This window comes from Musa acuminata, chromosome BXJ1-10, assembly GCF_036884655.1.
Source record: "Musa acuminata AAA Group cultivar baxijiao chromosome BXJ1-10, Cavendish_Baxijiao_AAA, whole genome shotgun sequence".
In the NCBI taxonomy this organism is placed as follows: domain Eukaryota; kingdom Viridiplantae; phylum Streptophyta; class Magnoliopsida; order Zingiberales; family Musaceae; genus Musa; species Musa acuminata.
Window position 1 is genome coordinate 19,407,919 of NC_088336.1, and position 22,269 is coordinate 19,430,187.

At 30.7% G+C, this 22,269-nt stretch overlaps 3 protein-coding genes and 1 non-coding gene across 6 annotated transcripts; 2 read left to right on the forward strand and 2 right to left on the reverse strand.

The window, feature by feature from the left end:
- Positions 1 to 663: 663 nt before the first annotated feature.
- Positions 664 to 1,416, forward strand: LOC135595352 (uncharacterized). The gene is made up of 3 exons (XM_065086165.1): positions 664 to 748; positions 820 to 1,143; positions 1,213 to 1,416. The coding sequence occupies exons 1-3, from the start codon at positions 685 to 687 to the stop codon at positions 1,332 to 1,334; spliced, it is 510 nt and encodes a 169-aa protein (XP_064942237.1). The 5' UTR covers positions 664 to 684; the 3' UTR covers positions 1,335 to 1,416.
- An 83-nt stretch (positions 1,417 to 1,499) lies between these two features.
- Positions 1,500 to 4,602, reverse strand: LOC135595351 (UDP-N-acetylmuramoyl-L-alanyl-D-glutamate--2,6-diaminopimelate ligase MurE homolog, chloroplastic-like). Of its 3 annotated transcripts, none has more exons than XM_065086162.1 (4): positions 2,970 to 4,602; positions 2,200 to 2,316; positions 1,836 to 2,064; positions 1,500 to 1,760 (listed from the first exon to the last, which is right to left on the reverse strand). In XM_065086162.1, the coding sequence occupies exons 1-4, from the start codon at positions 4,546 to 4,548 to the stop codon at positions 1,640 to 1,642; spliced, it is 2,046 nt and encodes a 681-aa protein (XP_064942234.1). In that variant the 5' UTR covers positions 4,549 to 4,602; the 3' UTR covers positions 1,500 to 1,639. The 3 variants fall into 3 exon arrangements, with proteins under 3 accessions (XP_064942234.1, XP_064942235.1, XP_064942236.1); XM_065086163.1 differs by having other exon boundaries at positions 1,521 to 1,760; positions 1,889 to 2,064; positions 2,970 to 4,600; XM_065086164.1 differs by having other exon boundaries at positions 1,522 to 1,760; positions 1,867 to 2,064; positions 2,970 to 4,601.
- Positions 4,603 to 16,047: 11,445 nt separating this feature from the next.
- Positions 16,048 to 16,129, reverse strand: TRNAS-AGA (transfer RNA serine (anticodon AGA)). Its single transcript has one exon. It is a non-coding gene; the product is annotated as a tRNA-Ser (tRNA).
- Positions 16,130 to 16,525: 396 nt separating this feature from the next.
- Positions 16,526 to 17,201, forward strand: LOC135594935 (LYR motif-containing protein At3g19508-like). Its single transcript, XM_065085443.1, has 2 exons — positions 16,526 to 16,808; positions 16,880 to 17,201. Exons 1-2 carry the CDS (start codon positions 16,620 to 16,622, stop codon positions 16,931 to 16,933), a joined length of 243 nt encoding a protein of 80 aa, XP_064941515.1. The 5' UTR covers positions 16,526 to 16,619; the 3' UTR covers positions 16,934 to 17,201.
- Positions 17,202 to 22,269: the final 5,068 nt, after the last annotated feature.

Genomic DNA, 22,269 nt, shown 5'->3' on the forward strand with positions numbered 1-22,269 from the left:
TAGAAAATTATATATATATATATATATATATATATATATATATATATATATATATATATATATATATATATATATATATATATATATATATATACTCTTCAAAGTCAAATTATGCATTTCTTGTAGCTCCACCTACATGAAGCATAAGCAAAGGGGTTCGTCAATATATTTCTCGTAGCAACGGCAATCTCAGCGTGATCTCAATCTTAAAAGCAACCATATTTATAGCCAATCGAATCGGGAAGCTATTTCACGCCATTTGACTCGTAGCATTTTCTATCGATAAAAGAGTTGACTTTATCCACTCGATTTTTCCTAAATAATGAATGAAATGCAGAGGTTTCATATAAATAGCATATACTACAGAAGTCAACTACACTTGGTCAACTTATTTAGCGACTTGGATTAAGTAATCCGATTTCAATTCTCACTTCTTTTACTTGGTTATCGAGTAATCCAAGCTCATTGTTTCATTGGGCAGCAAAGAAACCCCATCCCCCTTAGTCAACGCTTGGGAGCGCAACATGCATGCTTTGACCAATCCGCAACAGAATTCCTTTCCCTTAAAGGAAACTCGACACCTTTCTCGATGGCTTACTCATATACCGATCTATCTATATAGATAGTCCTAAAACTACAACGCCATTGCGCTGACACCCTTTGGTTCTCGTCCTCGGCAAAGCAATGGCCTCCTGGTCTTCCATAACGCTCGCTTTGGTGCTCATCTTCTCCATGTCGAAAGCGCAAGGTGCAAGCTCGATCTCGTCGTCACGAAACCTGTACGCAATCTACACGATGACGTTTGGACTTGCTTTGCAGGGGCCGGCGTGGAGTGCGAGCGCTTGGACGCGAGCACCAGCGCCTGCGCCTACGCGGTGTCGTCGTCGGGAATGCGCTGCGTGCTGGAGAGGAACGCCGGGGGCGCCTACGCGTGCGCCACGTCGGAGATCGGCGCCGAGGGGTTCGTCGACTGGGTCGAGACGGAAGGGTGCATCGCGGCGTGCGGCCTCGATCGGAGAACCGTCGGGATATCGTCGGACTCGTTGCTGGACGCTAACTTCCGGCGGAAGCTGTGCTCCTCGGAGTGCTTCCGTGGCTGCCCCAACATTGTCAACCTCTACTTCAATCTCGCAGCTGGCGAAGGTACACTGCAAGCACAGTAATATCATAGCCACTTGTTGTGATCTTGACGTGTGGATTCACCGTCCCCAGGTGCCTCCTTTTCCTGCAATTTGGTCGGACCTTCTCCATGGGATTCTTCCTGGGAGTTAAGGAGCAGGGAAGAGGGAGGAGAGAGAGAGAGAGTAGCGAAAACGAGCGAGAGGTTGGGGTAAGTGCGAGGCGCTTCTTCGGAAGAGTGAAGCCAACACCGCGGTGCAGCAGAGCGGGAAAGGAGATAAAGAGAGAGAGAGAGAGAGAGAGAGAGAGAGAGAGAGAGAGAGAGAGAGAGACTGTAACGTTCCAACTGAACTTTGAATGTTCAAAAAAAAAGTTCCAAGTGTTTATCTAAAGAATACCGATAGAAGCGACATACTTTTCAATTTGCAACAGCAGCCAAAGAATTAGGACACATTAACTCGGAATTTTCTGCCTTTGCTATTCCTAAAAATGAGATTATATCGCCAAAGAAATTTCACTTTCATGCTTGACACATCTCACATACTTTGACGCAGCGCTTGTCGGCATTCAACTCTATCGTCGAAGAACTTCCTTGTATCACCCTCAATTTGATATGTCTCGTGGCCTTTGCCAGCAACAACCTGCAGCATCACATCATAGTCTTCAGTCCAAAGTACTAGAAGCTGAAATTGAGTTACACATATCCTTTGTCTAACAAGAGAGAGAAAAGTTTGAGAATACTGTGACCAAGGGTCAGAAGAAGAGTTACAATGATATCTCCTTCCTTTCCCATGGCAATGGCAGCTTGCAGGGCTACTCTTCTGTCCTCATTTACTAAGAGTGTACAGCCATTTGGAAGCTTTGGATAGATTTTGCTTCCGCCGGGTGGTGAGGACTCTTGCATTGTGTATCCGACACCAGCTAGCATGTCATCCAAGATTGTCGCTAGCAATGTCATCGAAGCATGTTTTAGAAGTTATTATATCTGAATAACAACAAAGGCATACGGCCAATAGGTGTTGCATTGCTTTCAGAAATATATGACAAACCAAATTGGCATATAACATACAGAATACATACATGGATCTTCGTTCCTTGGATTGTCTGATGTCAGAATAACCACATCACTTTTATCAGCTGCAATTTTTGTCATCAGCGGCCTCTTCCCCCGATCTCTTTCTCCGCCACATCCAAAGACTAGAAGCGAAACATTAACTATCAGCATGCATCAAATCACCCTACAACAACTAGTATTGCTAGGATAAAACTATGGTTAGCCACTTTTCTGATCTTTAACTTCCTTCTTGTGAAAATACACTTATGAATTGTGTTTTGGATTCCCAACATAAAAAAGACACAAAAGTGCTGAACTTGAGATGTTGCAACTATAGAAGAACTTTTGGTGCCAATCTTCGTATGCTCAAATGCTACATGAGAGTTTTGAGCAGGTTTTTCTGAAAGTTCACGGACAACTTGTTTTTTTAACAACAAGAAAAAGGTACGCATTGTAATATTGTCAGATCTAATTTATTTGATTTCAATCTTAGCATAAAAGTTTTTCCGCATTACAGACAGCATGATTACAGATTTTATGCTTACAAGCATTTGATGGAATTATCATAAAATTGGAAGTCAGATGATTGATCTGACTTCCAATTTTAGGACCTAGCAAAAATGCCATGCAATTGAGACCTCTCTTTAGCACATATAGGGAAGAAAATATTAGAATCTAAACCAAGCAATTAAGTTTTCGATGATCAATTACCGAGCACTGAATCAGGTAAGTTGAAATGTTCATTCAGTATGATAATCTGCAGAATGTGCTGAAAGTAAAGCATGAATTGGTATACCAGTGATAACTCTTCGTGGGTTGAGTTCTCGGACAGCATCCAGAAGTCTACACACAGCATCGGGTGTGTGTGCATAGTCTACAATCACGGCGAAAGGCTGCCCCTCGTCAATTAACTCAAACCTGCCGGCAACCCCTTTCACCGCCTCGATTCCCCTCACGATGTCCTCCAGCTTCAGGCCGACAGCAATCCCAACAGCAACGGCTGCGAGGATGTTGTAGATGTTATACCTCCCAAGCATCCCTGTGTTGATCTCTAGTGCCCCCTTTGGCGTGCTCACCCAAACCTTAGTCTTGAACAATGAAAGCTCGGACTTTAGAGGGTAGACGTCGGCGTTCTCGTTCTGCATTCCAAATGTAACGAGTGGAACATCTGCATTCCCGTGATCGATGAAGTATGGAGCATTTGGGTCATCGATGTTCACAACCTTCCTGTGCCTGTTGGGGTCGACCATCTTCGCAAAGAGCTTGCCTTTGCTCTTCTTGTACGCCTCCATGGTCCCATGGAAGTCGAGATGGTCCCTGGTGAGGTTCGTGAAGACTGCTACGTTGAAGTCTAGCTCATTGCACCTCCCCTGCTCCAGCCCCTCGGAAGAAGTCTCCATGACGAGTGCCTTGGTACCAGAGCGAACCATCTTCGCCATCAGTCTCTGGGCTGGCACGGCGTCGGGGGTCGTTCGGGAAGCTTCCAGCATCTCATCTCCATTAATGAAGAAGCATACGGTGCCAAACAGCCCTGTTCCGTACCCCATTGTCTCGAAGATAGATCTAACCAAATTGGTCGTCGTCGTCTTACCGTTCGTTCCCGTGACACCGACCACAAAGAGGCTCCTCGACGGATGCCCATAGAATGTAGCAGCAATAACAGGCAGCGCTGAATCGGTAGAATTCACTACGACGACAGCCTTGCAGCCGCAGCGCAAGATTTGAGCTTTAACACTCTCTTCGCCTACCACCAGTGCTACAGCTCCTCGGTTACAAGCCTCGGCAAGATACAAGTGGCCATCCGTCTTCGATCCGACACAGGAGATGAAGAGATCCCCCTGGCAGACCTCCCTAGAGTCGTCCTGAACTCCAGTGATCAAGGCGTCTAGATCCCCGTAAATCGCCGTGGGGGTGACTCCGCTCTTCTCGAGGAGCTCAGCGAGAGTCATCTGGAACTTGGTTTCTGACACCCCTGCATCATAATTCCCGAAGGAATCAAGAGGAGGGCCAAAAGATGACAGCATTGTGCGATCACCATAGGTCGATTTCCCCAAAGGTGTCTCCTTTTCCTGCAATCCGGTCGGACTTTCTTCACGGGATCCTTCCTCCGAGCTAATGTCGCGACGCCCGAAAGAGACTTTGCAACTGAGCGGAGCCACCTTCGAGACGTTGCGGGAGGAGTCGTGTGCGGCCAAAGCGCGGTCTTTTTTGGGCGACATATAGCTAAGCTTGGAGCCAATGTTCAGGGCGGAGTGGGGTGCGACGGCTCGGCGGAGGGAGAGAAGAGAAGGGGAGAAAAGAGAGCATGGGAGAAGGAGGAGAGGAGAAGAGGAGGAGAAAGAGAATGGCGAAGAGCACAGAGAGGGTGAGGTCATTGGGAGGTTCTCCTTGGGGGCGAGTTGGAAATGGGGCGGGAGATATGGTCGAGCGCTGCAGGGCGAGTCTGTCCGCGCCTCTCGCACAAACCCCACTTGTGGAGCCCGCTTCCGAAATTAGCATCACCAACACGTGGGCTCGGGCTCCACTGGTTATGTATGCCAGCGGGTCATCCAAGATCAGGAAGACGCACGAGCAGCACGCATATGCATTATATATTGTAGAGGTAATCCCACTGATCCAAATAAATGAGTTGTTTGAATATACTATTCACGACACGACAGTGAAGACAACGCACCATGGCATCATATGGCTATGACACGTGTCAGAAAATAGATGAGCAGTCTGAATGTACTATTCACGATATGGCAGTCATGACAACGCGACATGTGATTATAGGTCTGACACGTGTAAGAAATATAGGAGTAATTACTTAATTGGTAAATAAAATTGCATTCTTACCTTTTATTTTTCTTATCTTTACATTTTATTGGCTAAAAAAGTAATTTTCAAATTAACAAAGCATTATGAGGTCATAAAGTTGATACTCTATGACATCCATGATGAACAACGAATTACTAACATAAAAGCATTAATTAGATTGTTGTTTTTTCTGGAGTAAATTACTTTATTGAGGTAATACTTCAATTTTTTTCATGCATCAAACACATTCCTATGCTCAATCAATATGCAAAGTAAATATGTCATATCTAATTTATTTAGATTAAAAGGTGGATTGTTATTTAAGCATATTAATTACATGCTTCCATAGTCATGCCACTTCATATGTTTGACAAGTATTGTTGTTACGATAAAATTTCTCCTTTAATATGAGAAAAAGTATATATATATATATATATATATATATATATATATATATATATATATATATATGTATATGTATATGTGTATGTATATGTGTATGTATACGTATGCATACGTGTGTATATATATTTCCACATAATGGATATTTTAACTTTCAAATTTGTGATTTTTTTATTATCTTATTTTTTATTTAGTATTTTCTATTGAAAATCTAGGGATGTTTAAATTCAAGTTATTACTAATAGATCCATATAATCTATATAGTATCATAATATTATCCTATTATGTTTGAAATAGAAAACTACAAATGTTTTTCTAATTGGTAATCATTTCAATAATTTACACCTTCCTATTATAGTATCATAATATTATCCTATTATATTTAAAAATAGGTCGTGATAACAAAACTACAAATGTTTTTCTAACCGTTAATCATTTCAATAATTTACACCTTCCAAAAATTAATTGTCCTTTGACATATATTGATTAAGTACAATAGATTCTCTAAATAGTCAATGAGAAATCAAAAAATAAAATATGTTTTCTTATTGACTTAATACAATATATAAGTTTATCAATACTCATCAATATGCAACACTAGTTCATGTAATATATATATATATATATATATATATATATATATATATATATATATATATATATATATATATATATATATATATATATATATATATATATATATATATATATATATATATATATATATATATATATATATATATATACTCAATGCATTAGACTCTCGATAATGTGAGGTTTAAAAAGGCTCAATGCATCTAAGTTTTCTGTCACAGATGAATGAATATATATATATATATATATATATATATATATATATATATATATATATATATATATATATATATATATATATATATATATATATATATATATATATATATATATATATATATATATATATATATATATATATATATATATATATATATATAAAATTCATTCTTAGTTTAGTCGATCTAAATTACATATATGAGGTAGTTGATCTAAATTATAAGAATAACACACGATTTATGATCCTAAAAATAGTACTGATATCATATATATTTCATATTTTATATACTTAGTTGAGTCAAATGAATTATATAATATTAATAATGATTAGATTTGATTGATCAGAGTTATTTTCAGTGAATATAGGGGATACCCATATCAACATTTCATAATGAAGAATATATGATTTCTAAACTTTGCAATGAGATGTTTATTTAAACTAAAAAAATTAATTAAAATAATTCTACAATCGAGATAAACATATCAACTCATGCCCTCATTTTACTTTAAATATTCATAAAAATAACTTTATTTACAATCAAATATAAATGTATATTTAAATAATTATAAATTTTAGATATTATAGTTTTATATTAACACTCTTATATAATTTTATACTAATATGTGTTCAACTTTGAGAGAGAATCTATCATCAGCTAACACGTGGTTGTCACATGTCATCCAAATCATCATTCATCATATATAAAGATTCAATGCAGAGAAACATAAACTTCGTATTCATTGTGGAAGGAAGGTAATTATAAATTTTCTTCTCTTCTTTTATTACAAACATAAACCCCCTTCTCTTCTTTTATGAGAATGAAAATTGTATTCCCCTTCTTCAACGTATAAAAACATATTCTAAATAAGAAAATAAGGGAAAGACTCTTTCTTTTCTCGAACTACTCGAGGTTACATTTAGGAATCTCGGATTAGTAACTCGAGCGTCAGAGTGATCAGGTCGAAAAAACTCCCCTGACCTTGATCTTTATGTAGATGGAATCTTGAACTTACCTCAAACCCACTTCGAAGTCACCTCAGATCCACTTTGGATAATCCTGCATATACAAATCCATACCATATTAGGTTAATCAAGATTTTAATTATATTTTTCGCTAGCAAACTAGAATATAAATAATGTATTATTTGTTATAACAATCTTTATCTTTGTCGTTGAATCAGCTTATCAAAGTGATATATTAATTACGACACAAGAATAGATGTATCCATCGTTAATAATTTATATTTAGATATTTTATGTCATGAGGTTTGTGTCTTCAATCGTTCATCCTAACCTAAATATTGTATCTTTAAAATTTATTTCTGATTTAAAGTGTGCAATATAACTACATATATCTTTTAGGTGATTATTTGAAAGATAATTTATTTTATAAATAAAATTAAAAATTATATATATAATTTATACTTTTAGATATCTTACAAAAGATACAGTCCACTATGTATGCACAATATGCAAATTGACATAATGACTATTAAATACAAAGGTGACTTATGCCATATATTTTATACAACAAAAATTCATCTCTCTCTCTCTCTCTTCATGTATGAGTGTGGTTACGGATATATATAAGGTCCAGGATCAAACTCCAACTCTCATGCTCACATAATTGTAGTTCTCTCAATTACACAAAAAAAAAGTAAAAATGAGAAAAAGGAAAGTTTCATTAGTTTGCAGCAAGTAAAACACTAAGTTAATAGAGACTTTAAGGAATTGAAGTTGTAATCCTTTTTCTTGAGATTGTTCTCTTGAGTTTGGAAACTTAAAGATGGTTATATTCTTGATTAGAAAATGTGGAATAATATATAGGAGATAGGATAAAAAAACACCAACACAAATTCACTAATCTATGAAAATTATGATATAAAAAATATTATAGGTATAAATTTAATAGTTTTAATAAAAATATTAAATATATATATAATATCTTTGTATCATAATTTTCATAGTTTAGTGTCTGTGTCGAAGTTTTTGTTATCCTCCCTTCGTTTATCTTCTCTTTTGCTTTTTAGATCTAGAATTTGATGATCTTACCACAAATCCCCATACATAAGAGAATAATTTAAAGAAAATAAATCATAGAAACAAGCTCTCTAGATTTAAAGTCTATACATGCGTTCCTTTAAAACCTAAAAACTAATGCATATTTGATAGCTGATCACCTTGGGGTACCATAAATTAAATATCTTTTGAAACTCTAATTTATAATAATACCTTACATTCACTATAATCTTCATTAAGTGATGCCTTATATACTTATTTAACTGGAATAAATTAATATAGATGAAATGGTTAGCCAAAGTTTTTTTTTTTCAATGCATATTAATGACAATGACATGTAAAGATATAAATTTTGATATTTCATAATAATATAAATATATTTTTCAAACTTTGAAAGGACATTATCTAAAATTTAGAACTTCAAAATAAATAAATAAATAAAATAATGTTACACTAGATTTAAACATGTAACTTCATATATTCTCATCGAGAAGACTCCCTCCCCAACAATGCAAACCATGGGTTTAAGAGTTCCTTAAGATGACACTGCACTCACAAAGACTATATATATATATATATATATATGTATATATATATATGTATGTATATATATATATATGTATATATATATGTATGTATATATATATATATACATACATATATATATATATATATACATACATATATATATATATATATATATATATATATATATATACATACATATATATATATATATATATATATATATATATATATATATATATATATATATATATATATATATATATATATATATATATATATATATATATATATAGTGTGTCATTGCATATTAAATTTAAATTTTGACATAAGCAATTATTTGTTAGTTTTTCTTTACTCAAAATATTTAGTGAATATTATTATAAGCTAATTTATCAGTCTCACTTGGGAGATCCTCTTATGGAAAACCAATATGAATGCCATCGTTCTTCACTCTCGTGTCTTAGATTTTTAGCATCACTTGAGTATATTCAATTTAAAAATTTTTGTTTATTACATATCATAAATCGGGTATAAAAGATATTAGAGGAAAATACCGTTGATGTCTTGATTAGTCTGATGTGATTCAGATCCGTATAAGCAGAATTGTCCAAGGTGTTTTCGATGTGAAAATATTATGCTCCCAAAGTGTAACTTATACGAAGACCAAGATCAATAGAGGTTTTTCGACTCGATCCCTTTAATGCTCAGGTTAGTAAATCGAAGTCCCCAAATATGGGTTCGAGTTATTCCAAAAGAGAATCTTCCCCACTATTCATAATATATTTTTCCACCTTAAAAGATATGAATAAAGATTTGGATTAACTTTCTGGATGAGAAAGAAGTTTGTGATTGTCTTTCTTATCATAATAAATAAGAAGAAAATTTGTATAGACAAACATATATAGGGTGACTTGGATCCCACGTAACGATCACGTATTAGACATATAATGTACTCGAGTATTTACTATAATAGAAATTAGCTATAATGAATAAATATTGAGATAATGTGTTTGGTGCAATAAAACTTAGTAGTATTAATGACATTGAGAATATATTTGAACCAGAGATTCAATTGATGGTTAAATGATATATTGGCATGTTTAAAGTTTGCACAACACTAAACCCTAATTCTTATTAATAATATTTACTTTCAACTTTCGGATTGAGAATTTATTTACAGCCAAATATCTAATTGATAAATTATAAATTACTTATACTTTATTTGTACAACCATGTGTTATGTTTACATAGTTTAATCAAACACTCTCATATAACTTTAGATTAACCAATATGTTCAACTTGATTATTATTTGTTATAACATTTTTCTTTAAATTGAGTTCCTTAAGAGTTCCTTAAGATGACACTGCACTCACAAAGACTATATATATATATATATATATATATATATATATATATATACATATATATATATATATATATACATATATATATATATATATATACATATATATATATATATATATATATATATGTATATATATATATATATATATATATGTATATATATATATATATATGTATATATATATATATATGTATATATATATATATATGTATATATATATATATATGTATATATATATATATATGTATATATATATATATATGTATATATATATATATATGTATATATATATATGTATATGTATATATATATATATGTATATATATATGTATATGTATATATATATATATGTATATATATATATATACATATACATATATATATATATATATATATATATATATATAGTGTGTCATTGCATATTAAATTTAAATTTTGACATAAGCAATTATTTGTTAGTTTTTCTTTACTCAAAATATTTAGTGAATATTATTATAAGCTAATTTATCAGTCTCACTTGGGAGATCCTCTTATGGAAAACCAATATGAATGCCATCGTTCTTCACTCTCGTGTCTTAGATTTTTAGCATCACTTGAGTATATTCAATTTAAAAATTTTTGTTTATTACATATCATAAATCGGGTATAAAAGATATTAGAGGAAAATACCGTTGATGTCTTGATTAGTCTGATGTGATTCAGATCCGTATAAGCAGAATTGTCCAAGGTGTTTTCGATGTGAAAATATTATGCTCCCAAAGTGTAACTTATACGAAGACCAAGATCAATAGAGGTTTTTCGACTCGATCCCTTTAATGCTCAGGTTAGTAAATCGAAGTCCCCAAATATGAGTTCGAGTTATTCCAAAAGAGAATCTTCCCCACTATTCATAATATATTTTTCCACCTTAAAAGATATGAATAAAGATTTGGATTAACTTTCTGGATGAGAAAGAAGTTTGTGATTGTCTTTCTTATCATAATAAATAAGAAGAAAATTTGTATAGACAAACATATATAGGGTGACTTGGATCCCACGTAACGATCACGTATTAGACATATAATGTACTCGAGTATTTACTATAATAGAAATTAGCTATAATGAATAAATATTGAGATAATGTGTTTGGTGCAATAAAACTTAGTAGTATTAATGACATTGAGAATATATTTGAACCAGAGATTCAATTGATGGTTAAATGATATATTGGCATGTTTAAAGTTTGCACAACACTAAACCCTAATTCTTATTAATAATATTTACTTTCAACTTTCGGATTGAGAATTTATTTACAACCAAATATCTAATTGATAAATTATAAATTACTTATACTTTATTTGTACAACCATGTGTTATGTTTACATAGTTTAATCAAACACTCTCATATAACTTTAGATTAACCAATATGTTCAACTTGATTATTATTTGTTATAACATTTTTCTTTAAATTGAGAACTTGAAGAAAAAATTACCTGCAAAAGACTTAAAAAGACCCAAGTGATGCACATCCAAGAGTAGAAGTATAATTATCTTTGTTGTCGAATTCACTTATTATTTTTTATAATTCTTATGAAATATATAGCATCCCAATAGGTCCCATATCGAAGGCAATATCATATATATGACATTATAGAGAAATAGTCGGATCCAAGTTTTGTGAATCATAATCTAAATAGAATATCTTTTAAAATTATTTTTTTGTACAATGGATCTAAAGATCTCTTTTGATGAATCCTAAATTTTTATTTGGAAGGAAATTATGTCATGAATATCATAGAAAATTTTTTACCGTAATTTGTATTTTTAGATATCCAATAAAAATACACTCTCTTATCCATGTATGCATGCAAATGCATCTAATTACTCTATAAATATAAGTCCAACTTCTATCCTACCCCGATAGTACAATAATTTCTCTTTTTCTCTCTCCATGTATAAGTATGACAAGATAGATAGGGTTTTAAAGATATGTATATATTTTTTTATGAAAGCTTTGGGATCAAAATCTGAACCTCATACTCATATATTTAATACGAGAAAATTAAGACAGGAGGTTCAAGTTCAATCCGAGACTTTCTATAAAAAAAAGGAAAGAAAGAAAGAAAGAACATGAATGATCTATTGATTTGCAACAGATAAAACTATCCATCAAGGCTTGTGAGTTCTCTAGTTTCTTTTCATTAACAGCTATATTTTTCTTTTTAATGTCCACTATGTTATAATTACTATTTTTTCTCTAATCAATGAATGTCTCACAAGAGGAAAAAAAAAAAGAGAGATAAAAATCATTTTGATGTTTATCCCTTTAATTGTAACTTTTAACATACTGGACCATAAATATGATTTATCCATATAAATATGATTTATTTGCAACATTTACATCAAGATTCTTTTACAGTGATTTATATTTGATCAATTATAAAATATATATATGTCATAGTTGTATAACCATGTTTAGCATTTAGTCTAGTATATTATATGTTGTAAATAATATTTTTTATCTTTCGCACTTGCATATATCTCATGAAAGATAATTTGAGTGTAGACAATAATTTTGTCACACACACATATAAAATTTGTATAGTGATGATGAAACTCAAATTGATACTAATATCTTTACACACTCAAATTGATACTAATATCTTATAAAATTTGTATAGTGATGATGAAACTCAAATTGATACTAATATCTTATGTAAAGATGTTTTTAATATTTAGTAATGATTGAAGATATTTTTAATATTTAGTAATGATTGAATATTTGGGGTACTTTATCCATTTTTAATTACGGTGTTTCTTTTAATTCAACTAGCTAATAGTTTACACACTCAAATTGATACTAATATCTTATGTAAAGATATTTTTAATATTTAGTAATAATTGAATATTCAAGATATTTTATCTATTTTTAATTATGGTGTTTCTTTTAATTCAACTAGCTAATAGTCGTATCGCATCAGGTAAACATTAAAAGAAATATTCGGGGTATTTTATCCATTTTTAATTGTGATATTTTTTTATTTAACTAGCTAATAGTAGTATCATGAGTGGCACCAAATGAATATTAAAAGGAGAATACGAAAGAATATTTATGTAATATTAAAATCTCAAGAAAAAAATATTCATTTTAAAATTTTGAAAATATAGATTTATTAGAGCACCCAAATTTATTTTATTTATCTATTATGATATATAAGTTATTGACATAAATGAGAATACATTGATAAGTGACATTGCAAAGTCGTTTAGCAAGGAGAGTTAGAATCTCTCCTTTGTTCCTAATGATCGTGAGGTCAATCTATATTATCCAATGAGAATGTCATCTTCCTTAATTGATATCTCTATTAAGATAGGTAATCTGGAAGCACTCGAAGACTAATATGTTTGTGCCTCAAATTCCTGTGGAGCTCTTATATCCCTCCTCATCTTAATTGTTATATTTTTCATAGTCATTAATCTCATCCACTCCATCAAGAAATCATTTCCAAGCTTTTCTTGATTGTTCCCTTGAACTCTTATATCTTTTGAAATTTTTTTTGATAGTTATCTAATTAGATACTATGGTTTAATTTATGATTATTGAATTAGTTGTGTGGTTTTTTAAAGATGACATATGCTTTTGCTTTCATTTTCATTTATGCTTTTTAGGTTCGAAGGTTTTGGTGGTTTCGTTTTTTTTTTTGGGTAGGGATTTTTTTTTTGTTAGGGTTTTTTGATAACTTTAGGGTTTTATTTGTGTATCTTATAGTAGTGTGATTTTTTCATTTTCTTTTATTTTTTAAATTCAGATCTTTAGATATATAAGAATAGCTGAGAGATTTCAAAGCTAAAAACTCATATTAATCATTATAACTTACAATCTCTTACACCCCAAATCTATAAACCTCTTTTCGCTTTATCTTATTTCTCCTCCCAATTATTTATTTAAAACATTACATTAGCCCTGTAAATAGAGCAGTAAACTCAAGACTTTAACTTTAACTATAATAGAAACTTTTATCTTAACCAAGACTCTTAAAGCAAAATCATATCTAATAATAAAGTTTGATTTAATATTTTAACACCCTTCCCTAAATTAAAGCTTGGAAAAAAAAATTTATGGAAAGCCTTCAATGTTAAAATTTTAGAATTTGAAGTCATAATCCACGATGACTTTTCGATTTGTCTTATATACCTTAATTAATTATAAAACTATTATTTGTTTCGAAACAATCTTATCAGCTTTCTTGAAAAATCTCTAAACACTAAATCAGTCCTATCAACATAATTATTTACATAGATATCTAACTCCTTTATTATAGAATATTCATTAATCTTTATAGCTTCTAGATCATAAATAATAATGATCCTCATATTAGCATTAGTAACATTTTCTTCTAAATTTTAATGATCGGTTTTATAAATCTTTTTTTTATAAGAAGGTAAAAATACTTTTATGCTTCTCATAAAAATAAAATAATTTAATCTAACAAAATTATCTACTCCAATAAACATCAATCTAAATCTTACTTTTGTATAATTTTGACATTGTCAATATTATTCAGAATATTATTGAGAGAATATGTCATAGATGATGTATCTTCTTTATATGGTTACTTGTGTTATGTAATTTGTATGAGATACCTTTAGTTAATGTAGGAGGATAAATATCTCCTTCTGAAATATCTTCTAAGATTAATTAGTCTTTTCTTCTTATCTTAGCTCGAGAAAGAAATCCTTAAAATAATACTTTCAATTAGTAATAAATTTTATTTTATTTTATCTTCTTCTAAGTCAAAAATTAATTCTTCTTTTTTTTCTTGGGAGAGTGACATAAAATCTCTATCATTTATCACATCTTTAAAATCATCTTAGGAAATTTCTTTTAAACCTTTTGATCTCACAAAAGTCTTCATCTTAATTTTATTATTTTTAGTATTTTTTTAATCAAAATTATCATTAATATTTTTTAATATTTTATTTTGAAGGTGATTAACAATCGATAATCTCAGTTTCCAAGAATCATAACTACTACGGTCCCATTTGAGATTCACAAACTAAAAGTGCATGAAATCTTAGCACAAAGAACACAACCAAAGCATTCAACCAAACAGATCCAAAAATCCGAACTCTATAAAACAAAAATAAAAGCAATTAAGAAACCTGTGATGCCACCTCACCTCCAAGAATCATACTCGGGTGAGATTTATGAACTGAATCCCAAAAGTACCAAACAACCACGCAAAGAAAAGAATCAATGCACAAGGAAAAATCAAGAAAGTCTTCAAGCAAATAAATCAAAATATCCAAACCCATGAAACCTAAACACAAACAAAAGCAAAAGTAATCCAAAGACCTGCATCACACCTCCAAGAACCAAAATCCAATTCAAGAACTGAGAATTAAACCCAAGGATCTAACCAAATAACTATCCAAAAAAAGCTCTAATATGTATCATGATCCAAGGGGAATAACTAAAAAAAACTTAGGACGACCTCTTAATCAAACAAACAACATTGACGCTTTAGAAAACATATAAATTATGACGGAATATGAGATTTGAATTCATTGCAATCACGATCGTTGTCGCCTTTCTCTTATCTCCTTTCCGATCGATGAGGACAGGAGGTATATGAGTTGCGCAAGGGCAAGGTATATATACATTCTATCCTCTTCGCCCTTTTTTTGTTTTTCAAAATTTTATTTTTATATTTATATTTATTAAGAAAACTCATGGTCTTGATAATAAAAAATAAAAATATTATAATGTGGTCTAAAAAATATAATTTACTCGGTAATAACAAATACTTAGTAGTTTTCTAGATAATTTTTAGAAATTATACAATATAATATCAAGTAAGAAAAACTGGATTCAATAATCATACTTACTAATACCAAATCACGTCATGGCTTCAAACAGACACGTATTATTCCAAACTCGAGTGTGATATGATACATGTTGAAAACGTGGTCGGCAGGATTCAAACCTGCGCGGGCAAAGCCCACATGATTTCTAGTCATGCCCGATAACCATTCCGGCACGACCACACGTCCGGTGTTTTCCTGTTACTTAATAATATATCAATATGTTGGCTCCACAAGTTATTGATGCTAGCGGATGATGCAAGATCAAGAAGCACGCATATGCATTATATATTGTAGCGGTAATCCCACTGATACAAATAAATGAGGAGTTTGAATGTACTATTCACGCCACGAGAGTGACGGCAACGGACCATGGTATCATATAGCTATGACACGTGTCAAAAAATAGATGAGCAGTCTGAATGTACTATTCACGACACGTCAGTGATGACAACGCGACATGGGTTTGTAGGTCTGACACGTGTCAGAAATATAGGAGTAATTACTTAATTGGTAAATAAAATTGCATTCTTACCTTTTATTTGTCTTATCTTTACCTTTCCTCAATGTGGGCCTTTTGGCCCCAAATCCGGCCACTGACACGTCTCATCTACGTGTTGGGTTGGTTGCCGTGGAGTAGAGAGCATCACATTACCGCTGCAATCGGCGGGCGATGGAGCGGGCGCTGAGGGCGTACATGGAGGTGCTGAGGCTTGTGCGGCGGCTCCCGCGGGAGACCAGGCCGTACTACGCCAAGTACGCGCGGGAGAACTTCGTCAACTACCGCGAGCTGGACGACTCCGCCTCGCTCGACGAGCTCCTGCAGCGAGCCTACACCCACACCACCTGGGTCCTCAACAAGGTCCTCTTTCCTCTCATCTCACTTCGGTTCCTCTTTTCTTCCTCGCCTAACCTTTTCGCTTCTTGTTTCAGTACTCCGTGGATCAGTCGGTCGCTGACAAGCTGAAGGAGATTTGCTGCGGCTGAGGCAGGCAAAGAGACAGACAGTTGCTCCCCAAATGTTTGCTGTTATTCCCAAGAGGGTAATGTTACTGAACGACTTAATTACTTTTGATGCTTTTAATTGGTGCAAACATGTGCATGGCAATCGTAGTATTTTAGTAGCTGTTCAAGAAGAGAAACTTGTCACCATCAAGGCTTTTGTAGCATAAAACTTTTCATTCATATCTTGTATTTTTCATATAGAGATAATAATGTGTGATGTTTTCAAGCTAGTGGCATGTTTTGAGACCGAGGAACTTGTTCTCTCCTGAGCTACAATGCTTGGGGCTCTAATTTCCAAGTTGGACTATGAATCTTCGCATTTCATTATATTGGCTAAAAATAATAATTTTCAAATTAACAAAGCATTATGAGGTCATAAAGTTGATACTCTAATGACATCCATGATGAACAAGGAATTACTAACATAAAAGTATTATTTAGATAGTTGATTTTTCTGGAGTAAATTACTTTATTGAGGTAATACTTCCATTTTTTTTCATGCATCAAACACATTCCTATGTTATTATGCTCAATCAATATACAAAGTAAATATGTCATATCTAATTTATTTAGATTAAAAGGTGGATTGTTATTGGTGTTACGATAAAATATGTTTAGATTTATATATATAACGGATATTTAGACTTCCAAATTTGTGAAATTTTTTTATTATCTTGTCTTTATTTAGTATTTTCTATTGAAAATCTAGGGATGTTTAAATTCAAGTTATTACTAGTAGAACCATATAATCTATATATGTATAAAATATGTTTAGATTAAAATATGTTTGACAAGTATTGGTGTTACGATAGAATTCCTTCTTTACTATGAGAAAAGTGTACACACACACATAGATATATGTGTATGTGTATGTGTATGTGTATATATGTATATATGTATATGTATGTATATATGTATATGTATATATGTATATATGTATATGTATGTATATATGTATATATATGTATATACATATGTATGTATATATGTATATGTATATATATACATATGTATATATATATACATGATATATTAATGTTTTATAAAAATTATCAAGAGTAATTAAAAAATAGATTGTGATAACAACCATCATAGGAATGTTTTTCTAATTGTTAATCATTTTAATAATTTACTCTTTCCAAAAATTATTTCTGTTGGCTGATTTGTCCATGGTTTTGACATATATTGATTAAGTATAATATATTCTCGAAATAGTCAATGAGAAATAAAAAAATAAAATAAAATAAGTTTCCTTATTGGCTTAATACAATATATAAGTATATCAAAGCATTAGACTCTCGATGTAAGTTTCCTTATGCAACACTAGTTCATGTAAAAAAAAAAAGATATACTCAATGCATTAGACTCTCGATAATGTGAGGTTTGAAAAGGATCAATACATATAATTTATCTTTAAATATTAAAAAAAATATTTTTTATGACTTAAACCTCGATTTTTTGTCACAAATATATATATATATATATATATATATATATATATATATATAATTCATTCTTAGTTTAGTCCGTCTAAATTACACATATGAGGTAGTCGATATAAATTATAAGAATAACACACACGATTTACGATCCTAAAAAAGTACTGATATCATATATATATTTCATATTTTACATACATAGTTGAGTCAAATAAATTATATAATATTAATGATGATTAGATTTGGTTGATCAGTGTTATTATCAGTGAATATAAACTACAGTGACATGTAGGGGATACACATATAAGAATATGTGATTTCTAAACTTTGCAAGGATGTTTATTTAAACCAAAAAAATTAATTAAAAGAATTCTACAGTAGAGATAAACATATCATTCAATATCGACTCAATGCCCTCGTTTTATTTTAAACATTCATAAAAAAAATTTTGTTTACAATCAAATATAAATGTATATTTAAATAATTATAAATTTTAGACATTATAGTTTTATATTAACACTCATTTAATTTTATATTAATATGTGTTCAACTTTGAGAGAGAATCTATCGTGAAACACATGGGTGTCACATGTCATCTAAATCATCATTTATCATATATAAAGATTCAATGCATAGAAACATAAACGTCGTATTCGGAAGGAAGATAATTATAAATTTTCTTCTCTCCTTTTATTACAAACATAAACCTCATTCTCTTACTTTATGACAATGAAAATGTTCTTTCCTCTTATAAAAACACATTATGAACAAGAAAATAAAGGAATGATACTTTCTTTTCTCGAACTACTCGAGACTATATTTAGGAATCTCGGATTAGTAACTCTAGTGTTAGAGTGATCAGGTCGGAAAAACTCCCCTGACCTTGATCTTTGTATAGATGACAACTCGAGGGAACAATACATCTATCTTGAACCTACCTCGAACCCACTTTGAAGTCACCTCAGATCTACTTCGGATAATCTTACATATATAAATCCGGACCATATTAGGCTGGTCAAGACTTTAACGATATTTTTCGCTAGCAAACTTAATTATAAAAAATATATTATTTGTTATAACAATCTTTTAGGAATTGGAAACTTGTTCACTGTATATTTACCTATGTCATGACACAAGTAAAAAAAAAAAAAAGCAATATTATCTTTATCATCGAATCAATTTATTAAAGTGATACATTAATTACGACACAGGAATAAATGTATTATCTATAATAATTTATATTTAGATATTTTAAGTCATGAGGTTTGCGTCTTTGTTGATCCTAACCTAAATAGTATATCTTTAAAATTAATTTTTGATTTAAAGTGTGTAATGGAACTAAATATCTCTCTTAGGTGATTATTTGGTAGGTAATTTATTTTATAAATAATATTAAAAATTTTCTACTAAAATTTATTATTTTAGATATCTCACAAAAGATACTGTCTCCACTATGCATGCACAACATGCAAATGCATATAATGACTATAAATACAATGGTGACTTATGCCCTACATCTTATAGTGCAAAAATTTCTCTCTCTCTCTCTTAAGTGTGATTGAGGATATATATTATTTTTTGATATGAGGTTCGAGATCAAAATTTAACGTTCATGCTCACATAATTGGTATGATAAACAAAGGAAGATATGAGGCTTAAGTCCAATTATAGTTCTCTCAATTACAAAAAAAAAAAAAAAGAAGAGAACAAGGAAGGTTTCATTAGTTTGCAGCAAGTAAAACACTCAATTAATAGACTTTATAGGATTGAAGTTGTAATCCTTTTTCTTGAGATTGGTCTCTTGAGTATGGAAACTTAAAAAATTGTTATATTCTTGATTAATAAATACGGAAGAGAATATAGGAGATAGGATAAAAAACACCAACACAAATTCACTAATATATGAAAATTATGATATAAAAAATATTATAAGTATAACTTTAATAGTTTTAATAAAAATAATATATATATATATATATATAATATCTTTGTATCATAATTTTTATAGTTTAGTGTCTTTGTGTTGGAGTTTTTGTTATCCTCCCTTCTTTTATCTTCTCTGTTACTTTTTAGATCTATGATGATCTTACCATAAATCCCCATACATAAGAGAATAATTTAAAGAAAAAAAAAATCATAGAAGCTCTCTAGATTTAAATTCTATACATGCGTTCCTTTAAAACATAAAAACTTATGCATATTTGATAGCTGATCTCCTTGGGTACCACAAATTAAATGTCACTTGAAACTCTAATTTATAATAATACCTTACATTCACTATAATCTTCTTTAAGTGATGCCTTATATACTTATTTAATTGGAATAAATTAATATAGATGAAGTGGATAGCCAAAGTTTTTTTTTTCAATACATATTAATGACAATGACATGTAAAGATATAAATTTTGATATTTCATAATAATATAAATGTGTTTTTCAATCTTTGAAAGGACATTATCTAAAATTTAGAACTTCAAAATAAATAAATAAATAAATAAAAGAATGTTACAGTAGATTTAAAAATGTCACTTCATATATTCTCATCATCTCATAATGCAAGAGAAGACTCTCCCTCCCCAATAATGCAGACCATTGGTTTAAGAGTTACTTAAAATGACTTTTCACTCACAAAGACTACAACTCATATTTGCTATTAACTTTTCTAATTAGCACTATATATATATATATATATATATATATATATATATATATATATATATATATATAATTTAATATAAATTTAAATTTAATATATATTGCATATTAAATTTAAATTTGGACACAAGCAATCATTTGTTAGTTTTTCTATACTCAAAATATTTAGTGAATATTATTATAACCTAATTTATCAGTCTCACTTAGGAGACTCCTCATGTGGAAAACCAATACTAAAGCCATCGTTCTTCACTCTCATATCTTAGATTTTTAGCATCAACTTGAGTATATTCAATCTGAAATTTTTTGTTTATTATATATCATAAATTGTGTATAAAAGATGTTAGAGGAAAATATTATTGATGTTTTGATTAACTTGATGTGATCCAGATCCATCTAAGCAGAATTTTTCATGGTGTTTTCGATGTAAAAATATTATACTCCCAAAGTGTTACTTACACGAAGACAAAGATCATTGGAGGTTTTTCGACTCGATCCTTTTAATGCTCAGGTTAGTAAACCGAAGTCCTCAAATATGGATTTCAGTCGTTCCAAAAGAGAATCCTCCCCACTATTTATAATATTTTTTTTCATCTTAAAAGATAAGAATGAAGCTTGAGATTAACTTCCTTATAGGATGAGAAAAAAGTTTATGATTATCTTTCTTATCATAATAAATAAGAAGAAAATTTATATAGACAAACATATATAGGGTGAATTGGAACCCACGTAACGATCACGTATTAGCTAACAATAGACCTCCTAACAAAAGGCACTAAGGGACATATAATGTATACAAGTGTTTACTATAGTAGAAATTAGCTATAATGAATAAAATAATTTATTAGTAGTATTTGATGCAATAAAACAACTTAGTAGTATTAATGACATTGAGAATATATTTGAACCATATATGCAATTGATGGTTAAATGATATATTGGCATGTTTAATGCTTGCACAACACTAAAACTAATTCTCATTAATAATATTTACTTTCAACTTTCACATTGAGAATTTATTTACAACCAAATATCTAATTGATAAATTATAAATTACTTATATTTTATGTGTACAACCATGTGTTACATTTACATAGATTATTCAAACACTCTCGTATAACTTTAAATTAACCAATATGTTCAACTTGATTATTATTTTTTATAAGTTATTTTTTTTAATTGAGAACTTGAAGGAAAAAATTACCCATGTCAAGGCAAAAGACT